Source organism: Morone saxatilis, unplaced genomic scaffold (assembly GCF_004916995.1).
Source record: "Morone saxatilis isolate NCDOM2014 unplaced genomic scaffold, NCSU_SB_2.0 Contig1, whole genome shotgun sequence".
Classification (NCBI taxonomy): Eukaryota; Metazoa; Chordata; class Actinopteri; family Moronidae; genus Morone; species Morone saxatilis.
Window position 1 is genome coordinate 19,583,062 of NW_023339651.1, and position 11,618 is coordinate 19,594,679.

At 40.8% G+C, this 11,618-nt stretch overlaps 1 protein-coding gene across 1 annotated transcript in view; it reads right to left on the reverse strand.

Annotated features, from left to right (window-relative positions):
• dnah9 (dynein, axonemal, heavy chain 9) overlaps positions 1-11,356 on the reverse strand; it is a 133,749-nt gene extending 122,393 nt beyond the window's left edge. The window contains 11 exon segments of the mRNA XM_035670173.1: positions 1,862-1,930; positions 2,133-2,247; positions 4,931-5,081; positions 5,178-5,294; positions 5,781-5,948; positions 6,338-6,571; positions 7,378-7,589; positions 7,730-7,860; positions 8,772-8,930; positions 9,023-9,219; positions 10,918-11,356. Of these exon segments, the coding sequence (XP_035526066.1) occupies positions 1,862-1,930; positions 2,133-2,247; positions 4,931-5,081; positions 5,178-5,294; positions 5,781-5,948; positions 6,338-6,571; positions 7,378-7,589; positions 7,730-7,860; positions 8,772-8,930; positions 9,023-9,219; positions 10,918-11,268 (1,904 nt within the window). The 5' untranslated portion in view covers positions 11,269-11,356.
• Between the last annotated feature and the right edge of the window lie 262 nt (positions 11,357-11,618).

The following is an 11,618-nucleotide window of genomic DNA, read 5'->3' on the forward strand; positions in this document are numbered from 1 at the left end:
GCATTTTTTTTTACCACACTAGTAAGGACACTGAGTATACTGACAACCTAATCTTTCACCTTCTGCAATGCATACCCAGTTTTGATAATGATTGTGCTCTAACACAAATGTTAATCTAAGCTCTAAAAAGGGCTGCAGTAAATGATAATTGTCATTACTGATTAAACTATTCTCTCAAACAAATAATAGATCAGTTGTTTGGTACATAAAACATCATGCCCGATATAATGCCAACCACAATTTCCTCAAATGCACATTGACATTCAGATTGCTTGTTTTGTCTGTCCAAAGCCCATTCAGTTATCATAGAAAACAGAGAACAAGTCTTCATATTTGAATACAAAAACAAACCATCTGGCTTTGATCGACAATGAATCTGTCAAAATTGTTGCTGATTAATTGTCCATTGCTCGACTAATTGATTGACTATTGTCCTTTCTTAAATGTGCTTGAGAGCCACTCTGAATTATAAACTAGAGACCATCTAGCGATGGGATGAACATGATGATTACTAATCAAGTACTGGGGCAGCTGTGGCACAACAAAGTACTAACACCGTGTCTGTGCTAGATCTCGCTAGTTTCTGTCGCATCTTGCATGGTTGTGACACTATCGCGTTGACAAAATCATAACAAACATTAATTAATTAATAAACATAAAAACACCTGGCAAAGCACTCCGCTTCTCTGGTAGTCCCTACTACAGTAGGTGTCTCGAAGACCACAGTTTGCCATGACACACACACACATACACACAGTGGCAACAACGATGGTCTAATTTAAATTTATTTATTTATTTTGCCCTTTATTAGACAGGACAGGGAAGGGAGAGCGTGAGATGCAGCAAAGGGCCACAGGTTGGAGTCAAATCCATGGCTCCTGCAGAAAGCCTTGGTACATGGGGCTCTAGAAGGTGAGCTACCAGGGCACCCCAAACAATATGTTTATATCAAATATTGACTGAGCTGAGCTCTGTGAATGAATGTATGCATTATATACTGCAATACAATATTCCCACAATGAAAAGTAAAAAGTAGTGAGTCAGTTAGTGGCATTTAAAGTAAGTTATGTAAAATCCCACAATGCATTACATTTTATAGATGCAAAAAGAACTGGGTGAGACTGGCTCTCCTGAGCACAGTAAACCACAACAAAACACCTGTAGTGATGATTAAAAAAAAACTCCATTTATTTTATTCATGATGTTTACATGACCTCCAAAATTAAGTTAACCTAGAGGTGCCCTTGTGGCAAAATGAAAAGATAAGGCATTTTGATGCTGTGAGACTTTTCTTTGTCTTTGTGGGAGGACATTTCTTCAAAAGTATAGAAACAGAAAATCTCTCTGTTTCTCTTTCTCTCTTTGACTCAAACAGCATTCCCCCCCAATGGTATCCTTAATCTTGCAGGTTTTGATGTTGGATGTGGTCTAAAAGGCCATTTCTCACTTGGCATCAGTGAGCGGCGACAGAGCATATGGGATTATGGGAGCCCTGTGAAATAATCTGCAGAGCAGCACCGCAGTAATGAGAACATAAATCATGCCCGGAGCTGCATGTCTACATGCTATTCCACAGGGGCTGCTTCATAACTGTTACACACTCAACTAACAAAAACACTTATGTCCAGTTTGAAAACAGCGTCTGTGTGAAATTACAGGGAAAAATCACGCCGGAGACGGAGATGATATCTGATTCATGTTGTTGGCTTTTATGATATTTACAGTCCAATAAGAGGGCGTCCTATTCTGTCACTGCCTATTCCCTTTAATCTTCCTTCCTGTTCTTTTATTCAGTAATACATACATCTAAGCATGATGACATACAGTGCAATACCCTGAGGTAAGATACACACGCACACACCTGTCCAGCAGTTGCATCATCTCCTCATACTTCTGAATGACCCTGGCTCCTTCTGCAGACTCCAGGCACCTGCAGAGAAGATGAAATTTAACAACCCCTGCAAAGGTCATACCCAATATCTTTCCAGTGGCCAATATTCCAAAACATCATTTTTATGAGGCCTTTAAAACAACTCACAGAGCGATTAATTCACACAGAGATCACTGGAGATGCATGACCGCCGAAATGTATTTTTTAATCTGCCGTGTTGGAGACAAGAGAGGAGACTCACGGGTAGGAGAGGTGTCTGAATTTGGAGAAGGGGGTCTGGATGCGCTGCTGTAGCTCCTGGGCCCATCTCAACCCACCAGCTACTGCTGGCATGTTCTTATTCACTGGAGTCCAACCTGAGGAGGTCAGGAATCTTTACTGTTACACAGATAATTACCACAAAGATATGGCTGAAGATATTAGTAGTTCACACATAATTCACAAAATGGACCTGTAACAGAGTGGAGTGTACCAACTCATTCTGACCGAGATGCCATAAATATGACATGCAGCATTTCTTAAAACAAATTCTGCTACGGTATGGTGACAGAATGGCCTGTGCATGGTTCCTGCAGGTTCCAACAGGTTAAATTTAACACTTTTTAAGACCACTATGAATGCAATGCAAGACATACTGGCAAATAAAGTATTAGTTCCAGGTCAGTTACGTTTTGTAGTTGTTACAGCATGATCAATACAAATTTCCAAGACTCTACAGCTATGTTCTATATGTAGTTCAGTTGTGCACTTCCATAATCCCAAATGTTTCCAACAATGTTCAAATCTGTAATTTTATTTAAGTAATGCTGCATTACACCAGTCGAACACTGAAGGAATCCTAACTGGCAGAAGCTGACTGCAGTGACAGAAATGGTGGGGAAGACAGCAACTCCCATGATCCCATGCTACTTCACATCAAACTTTGTCTTTTGTTATTGTGTTATTTTAATTACAAAAGAGTAATACTGAAATATGAAACTTTATACAAGAAACGTTAACTTTTGTTATACAATCAATTTTTAAGACGTCTCAAAATCCTATTTAAGCCACTTTAAGGCCTAAAATACACAATATTGGATTTTAGACTTTTCAAGACCTCACAGTACAGTAAACCAAAAGTTAACAGCAAAAAGCACCATCTAGAGATTGCCTGAGTCACTAATGTGTAGATCAATTCACGTCTTGGCCATATAGTAGCCTCTGCAATAAAGCATCACACTATGTTGGACTAGTCAACATACTGTGTGAAGGTTATCTATATTGTTATAGATGACTTAAATGTCCGCACAGCCACACAGATGTTTTCTATACCTTTGGCTGATTAGACCTCTGATCAGGTTGAAGTTGGGTGGAGCTATGCTGGGAATTATGTGTTTCAGAACAGCTCATGTACCAATAAATGAACAGGGATAGTTATCCCACCCCAACGGACACAACAAAGCTAAAAGGACCCACCCACACAGTCCTGACGAGAGGTCTAATGAAGCAACATACGTGTGTAGGGTCTTTAAGGGTTATAAATGACTTAATGTCTGCTAAATTTCCAGGATTTCTCTTGATCTCTCTTTTTAATTAAGAAGTTGTAAAATGAAGACCATCCCAAGTTTAATCTCTAAAACAACCAGCGTGCCCTTTCAAAGTTTCCTTGAGGCGTTCTTATGGATCTCGCTGTTGAGATGAAAGTCACATTCTCACTCAAACTTTTGAGTATTTTTTCCAGGTAGTCTTTGGCCTTTATTAGAGAGTTCAAAGTAGAGACGTGGCAGGAAATGAGTTGAGAGAGAGATGGGGAAAGACACGCAACAAAAGGTCCCAAGCTGGACCCCAAACATTGTGGGTCATGTTTGGGGCCTTAAACCCTTGGGTCAAATGTAAAGGATTGGTTCACATAAATCACAAAAAAACCTACACATTACCTCTAGTGCTATCTAGACACAAAAGATAGTTTGGATTTTATTGCCCCAAGTTTTGAGATATTTATCTCTGAGATTTCTGCCTCAACCTCAGTACAATGTAAAAAGTTTGTGGCTGTGCTCAAATCAGTGGTTCCCTTTTCTATCATTTAGTAAACTGACATAGTGACATATTTTATTTTTCATATTATCTCTAAAACTGCACAATAAACCCAAACAGTGAACTCAGTAACTGCAACAAGTTTATGTAAAACGAGATTTGGATGAATCTCGCGACGATATTTCCTGTTTAGGGAACACTTTATACAAGTCTGTATTATGTTACTTTTAATAATTTTTAAACAATCATACAGACTTAATAGGCTACTTACTTGATAAATTCTGTGTTTAGGAACTGCCTTAAAATCAAGAAGGCCTTGCGACCCCCTGTGAAGCTTTGGCAACCCCTAGTGGGGGTCCCGAACACTGGCTGTCATAAATCATTCAGTAGTTTACTTAGTGAGCAGTAAATTGAGATTCAGCATTCATGTTCATTTTGCATCATGTATAAAATGATGAGCATTGCATTGTGGGATTTTGAGAGTAAGATTTTTGTCTGTTCCATTGCAAAGTTGCAGATTGCAAAAAAAGTTTTGAGGGCACCATGCAGAAGCCTATAGTGTAAATCAAACAATAAAGTGTAGGACAGTAAATATAGTGCACTGTATGGTAAATGGGACTGATTTTGATCACAGCCCTTAGCAGCTGACTGTGTATTTGTGGATTATTCAGAGTAATGGGGACAATGTTTCTGCAAAGGCATGCTGCTGCTGATTTTTTAATGTCATTTTTAGTGTTTAGAGCCGCCACCTTTAGGCTGAAATCTCAGAGACAAAACAAAAAACAAAACTATCTGCATAGCAAGATTCCACTCGCGGCAAGTAATAAAATATGCTTACCCCGGTCATCTCTAATCTGAACCCAAACATTACCATTTTCATCTTCATACCTAATCTTAACAATCTAAAGGTTGATTTATGCCTAAACCAAACTATCTGGTTTCCACATTACGCTGTAATGGGATCCTTGCTCACTCATACGTGCTGCTGTGAAGTGACTAAATTAAAGTATTGTGTAAGATGCTCACCCAGCTCCTCTGCAGTCTGGATGTGTTTGCTGTAAAGGAGTTTACAGCAGTCCAGCTCTTTGTTAAACATGGAGACAAGGAGAGGGTATCTGTCCAGAGCATCTGTGGCCACTAAGGGGCGCTCCAGCAAGCTTCCAAACATATCCAGAACCTGCAGACATCAGATAAGAGAAAAGGCTTTCAAGAAAAATGTGTGAATGTATATGTGTGTGTGGGTGAGAAACACAGAGAGATTAAGCTCTCAGACCTTGAAGGCGTGCTCCAGTCCAGAGGCGTCCTCAAAGGCCTGACAGAAGACTGCTCCTAGTCGTCGGTCTGCGTCGTCCACCTTCAGTTTGAACTCCCTCACGTCTTCTTCATACTCCTGCAGGGCAGATAGCTCAAATAGACGACAGCCAAAATGCCACATGGCAGTGCGAGCTAGCGCAGTCAGCACAGCATATTCCTTTTCACATCTCACTGACTCAAAGCCATCCAGCGGGGAGCACTGACTGGGCCTTACAAGCAAAGTAAATTGCTTTTCATGCTATAACTCAGAAACATCTCGGTTAAGCAACTAGATGGCACTGAAAAACGTCTATTTGGGCAGAAAAACAATTTGCTCCACAAGCGCTGGAGTGACCCGGCTGTGGTGGTGTTTGCCAGATGCAGAAAAAAGGAGGGCATGTACTGAGACGTATTCAGGGGTAGAAATTACACTGAGCTTGTAGCCTGTGTGCCGCGTGTTTCATAAAAAGCCTTGTGAGAATGAACTGACCTTCAAAGTTGCGCTACAAAATTACAGCCCATTTTTTCCCAGTAGGCAAGTGAACAAACCCTTAATGCGCCCTGTGATCCGAATACTACGTACCCTGTTGTTGAGGTCCAAGCAGTCATACGGCTTCTCAGTGAAGACTTTGTATGTGTCCACGAACTCTTGATGGAGCAGCTGGACCTGCTGGCTTAGGGCTCGGCCTCGGACGCCTCCAATCTCCAATTTCTCAAGCTTCAGCAAGTCCACAGCTGTCAACAGTATGTCCTACATGGAAAAACAAATGGGAAATGGAGGAAAATCAAGCTAAATTTACTAAATTTATGGGGGCAAGTTTCAGTTTGACATCTCAGTCCACATTAGGGGTGTAAGAAAATATCCATACACTGGAGTATCGCAATATTTTTTCTGTGATACTGTGTGGATTCTGAAATAAAAGCACACTTTTTTTTAATCCATCTTTATGTATATGGTGGTTTTGTTCTTTATATTATATTCCCAATATATCACAATATCATGAATCCCCTGTATCGTGATATGTACTGTATTGCCAGATTCTTGTCAATACACAGCACTAATAAACATACCATAAATTGAGACATTTCTCAATGATTCTGCACATTTTAAGTAATGAATAATGTTTTTTCAATACTCACTTTAATGGTCTTGACTCTGTTAATAAATTGGTCGAGTCCAGAGAAGACCAACTGTGAAGAGAAGTCCCACGGCCTCACCAAGCTCCCGTTCCTCTGGTACTGGTTCAGATTGGCCCTACGGTCCTCGTAAGTGGACCTGAAGAGCTGCAGGATCTCCAGGCTCGTCTGCACCTTCAGGAGGCTCTCTGATACCTCTCCTCTCAGAACTTCTTCTGGAACTAGATACACCCGGGCCTGGTGTTGGAGAGCATTAAACGGGTTAGCTCGGCTTGTGCTTTAGTGACAGCTAAAGGTCTAACTAAAAGTTCAATTTCTTCCCTGGGACATGTAGCTTTAGCCTCAAATAAGAAAGCATTTATACTGCATTTTTATTTTATCTTGAGACCCATTTGTGATTTCAGTTATTATACATGGTGAATATTCCTTCAGGAAAACATATTGCAAATACTACAGACACACAGGATGGTATTCCAGATAGGATCACCAGTTGGTCTTTGGGTAAAATAGCTTGAGACTGCCATGTGTAGTCTGCCATGTGCACTGTGGGTAGTTAAACACCACAGAATACATACACATTTCACAGAGAGTGAGATGAACTCGTGACCAGAGCTTAATTTAGTCTCAGGTCCATCTAGTGGGTTATACCAGCCCTGGTGGTCTTTCCTGGGAGAGGATTTCTGGTACACTATACATTTTTGGTAGCAAAAACAGAGGTTTGTTACCAAAAAACTAAACACAAAGGAACAATAGTGAATTTGATAGCATGAACAGTGAAAGCCTTCGTAGCAGAGAGGAATAAAGAAAAGAGTTCCACCCACAGTAAAACTTCTTTCACTGACAATCCAAGAAAAAAAAACCAGAGTACCATCCACCCACTCCTATTTCCTTGTACTGACAGGTGATCTTTGACAAGTGCAGTTCAGACACACCACAGTAATGACTACTTAGAAACAAAGACTGTTACAACAAAAATAGAAGTAAAAAATAAAAAAAAATAAAAAAAATTGGATTGCCACTTGACAGAGAAGACAGCAATTGACCTGCTGTATGAGGAGGTTGCAGGTCTCCTGCAGCAGAACGATGAGGCGTGCTGGGGTGTTATAGTATCTGGAGTTGGCCCACACCAGACACACTGTGTGCATCAAAGGTCCGATCTGACCCCTGACATCAGGAAACTCTGCGTTTTCCATGTCCTCAAACAGGCGCTGCAGGGGCCTCAAGTAGGTGCAGATGTCCTTCGCTTCCTCCAAGGCTGATGAGTAAAGATCACAGTCAGTTCAACCACAAAATACTATATGTGAAAAAAAATACATGTATGCGCTACACCTTTGAAAGCAGGACTCATTTAATTTCCCTATGTTGTCTGGTAGATAGAGTAGATTGTGTTATTACCTGCCAGGACGTCCTGTTGCATGTTAGCAAAAGCAGGGAAATAGCTGCTCTCCACAGCCTCCAACAGCATCGCCATCTTATTCACCTTAGAGGAATTTAACTGGGAGTGGATGCACTCCAGATCTGCACATCTTCAAGGAGGAATTAACATGGAGAACAAAAAGGTCACATTTGTAGGAGACCACAGGACTGGGTTGCACCAGCAGTCCGTATGAAGCTGTCCACAGTGAGCTCTGCTCAATTTGCTCCATTGTATTAGTAAAAATCAGCGAGATTCACCCCCCGTCTACCAACCAGCACCACTAACAACATGTTTTATTTCTCCCATTTTGTGATTTGTATACTTATTAAGTTATAACTAGGCTACAGGATTTTTATCAAGTGTCAGGTAACTAAGACATTTATTATATTATATTTATTATTTTTACTCTCCAATCTAAACATATAATGTTAGCTTGCTGTAAGCTAACATTTGTTTTGATAGCTTAGTTATCTATGCAACAGTCCCACCAAGTTACTGGGTCTATGGATTTAATTACAATCAATCTCTATATATGAACTAGTATATGTGGTGCAAGCAGTTTTAATATATTGATTAAATGTGAGTTAACTTCCATTTAGTATACACTTACATTATAGCTAGGCTAGGATTATCAAAAGCTTTTGCAACCGGAGTGAATGCACTTTATACCTTCTTATGCCAAAGTACAAAACAGATGAAACAGAGAAGCTTTTTGTCACATTTGTGCAGAGAAATAACAAATGATGAAAGTGGTTGATATTGGCCTCATAAGATACAATTCTGCTGCGTAAGTAAAACAAAGAATTAAAAAGAGCACTGGGCTCCAAATTACATTTTTCACTTCATAGCACAAATGTTCTAAAACTGGAATAATTAATAGCACCAGCAAAAACTTCTAAAACAATTCCACTTTGAGGTCCTGTAGGGACGTGTTATTTGAACGCAATCACGACACAAGAGCAAGAGCTTCTCAGCAGTGGCCAGTGGATATGCAGTGTCTGTAATAACAGAGGGGCTGACCTGTTCTTCCAGAACAGCAGCTCTGTGTGTGGTGTGGGGTTTTTGCCTTCCAGCAGAGCCTCAGAGGAGTCTTTCTTCAGGACAGCGCGGATCTGATGGCTCCACTCAATCACTGCTGACTCCAAGGAGTGAATGATGCTTTTATCCACTATTTCCCCCCTGTGAAGTTTCGCCAGTAAACCGTTTTTGAATCCAGACGTGGGACAAATGATGTACTGACATGAACCTTTATGTCTCATGTGTTTGTTTACCTTTTGTCTGTCTCCAGGGCAGCTTGCTCTACTCTCTCAGAGCCCGCAGGGAGAGGCAGCAGAGTCTTGCCTTGGACTTGGCCTGACACCACAAACACATTGGTCTTGAGGGAGTGGACGTGGCGTCTGACATCCTGAGACACTACCTGTGGCCACTCAGTGTGGTTCCTACTGTTAGACAGCAGTGGGGCCACAACCTGGAGAAGTATGAGGAAACAGGAATTCTCTACATGGAAAAAATGTTTGCTTTGGAGTAAACCTTGGTGCATACTGTGATGGAAGACATTCAGATATTCTCCTTAAGTGAAAGTAGTAAAATGAGCCATTATGCAGCAGATTCTCAGTGTTATATTACTATATATTATAAAATTGGATTATTTAATGTGGCAGCTGGCTACTGTATATCTTGTTGAGTAGTCTTTTTATAACATTGTATCATAATTTATAAGCTCATAATAAACCTTTATATGTGCAAAACTGTTAGATAAATACGGCCAAGCTGGATTCCACCGGGGACACACAGGGGGGCCAAAGGCCTCAAACCACTGTGTGGTAATTAGTTAGTGATTATGTAATTGTTTGCTAATTTGCTTAATAGACCTACTTATGCACCACTAAATGGTTGGGCAATCCATCTTTCCATAAAATGGGCCATTTTTTAAAATCTAGTTTGAAAGCCTTTATTAGTTTAGTAAATATTGTGCTTGTGTATACTATACTACACATTACATCCTGGTTTACTTTATTTACTCATTTATGTACATTTCACCACTTTAATCCACTAGCACTGTTTGTAAATTGGAAACTTAAGAGTGAGAAAAACAGGGTGGGTGGGGTGTCAAAAGGGGCACAGCTCATCTCTGCCCCACACCGCTCAGGGCTAAATCCGGCCCTGGATGTGGTGTTAACAGAAGTTAACAGAAATGTAGTGGACTATGGAACACTGCAAAGAAGAAACTAAAAAGTAGATTAGAATGTTATCTGATCCCAAAAAGAGATGAATTGGCAGAATCTCTCTGTACTGTCAGAAATAGAGAGCAGAGACAGATCCTACAGTACACGCTCAGTGACCACAAACTGGAAGTTGAAAAAACGAGACACAAAAACTCGTGGCAACCAAAAGAAAACTGAATATGTGGTCCCTGTTCTACTATCTAAGTGAAGCTGATGCAGACATGCACTTCCTCCTACAATGTAAAAGGTTTGATATATGAATATAAAGGAACATTTATTTGTGTTTTTTTAACTACAAGTCAATTTTTATTTTTTTCTAATATATTTATTTATTATTAATCTGTATATACATTAATTGTATACTTAGTTTGGCAATGTAAACCTCTGTTCTCCCATGCTAATAAAGCCCCTTTGAATTGAAGTAAAGTTACACGTTCTTACATTACTTAAAAACAGTGCATGAGTGACTGTATTTCAACCACAATTGTGATAGTGACAAAGTCATTTATCTCATTTTAAAGCTTCACACTTACAGTGTGCAGCTGAACAGTGTGTGAGAGGGAAATGAATGTGGTCATGTTGAGCCAGCCCTCCCTGTACCTAACAATAATTAACACATTCTGCTCTGCTGCTTTATGGAAGCTCATTTCCGCCAATGTCACACAAAAAAGACAGAAGAAAAAAAAACTTGAGATGTTAAGTCAATATTTTGAGAAAGTTTCTCATTAGAATGACTTACAGAAACTTTTTTCCTCTGGCACATTGGCAGAAATGGGCTTCCATATCTACATAAAGTTGCACAGTAAAGGTTAAAAACTTTCTCATTATTTTGAGAAATGTCATTATTTTAAGAAAGTTTCTAATAATAATTCTAATAATAATTTACATCAAGTTTTTTTTCCGTCACATTGGCGGAATTAAGCTTCCATAGGTCTGCTTACCTCCTCAACTAGAGCAGAAAACTGATCCAGTGGAGCGTAAGACAAGTCCCCGTAGACCAAGTTATCCTTCATGGAGTCTGGACTCAGCGCTGCTTTTCTCTGCTTCACAAAGTACACCGCCTTGTTCTTGGCGCCGGCCGTGAAGGCGGCGGCGGGCTGCAGCAGTCCGGCCGCCGTCACAGACACCACCAGCGTCCTCTGCTCGGCTCTGTCCAAGAACTCCTGCAGCACCTGCCTGTTGTCCTCGCTGGACACGCACTTCTGCCATTTGTCCTGTTTCAGCTTCAGAGTCCTCAGCACGTAGTCCGCTATAAAGTCCAATCGTTTGTCCTCAGCAGGTGACTCCTCCATGTCTGCGGGGCGCTCTGCTGTCCCGGGTCAGTCCCGGTGAGTGTCATGAACTGATTGTGTCTCGGCCTCCATAGTAACGCAGTGTTTGCGTTAATCAGGCCGTTGCTTAGGGGACGCGAGCGACCTAGAGCTGACCCAGGACCAGGGCATCCCTCTGTCCGTCCGCCTGCTGACTGACACCCATTGTTCAACTTCAGCCTTTTGTTTGAGTTTCAGGACAAAGTTGTGGCCACCTGAAGTGACACTATTAAGCTTACATAGGACCATTATGTTAAAACTACAGTGGAACTTAACCGCCCTGAACCCAGATATGGACCTTGCTTACAGCAGCCATTTTGCCATGAAATAGT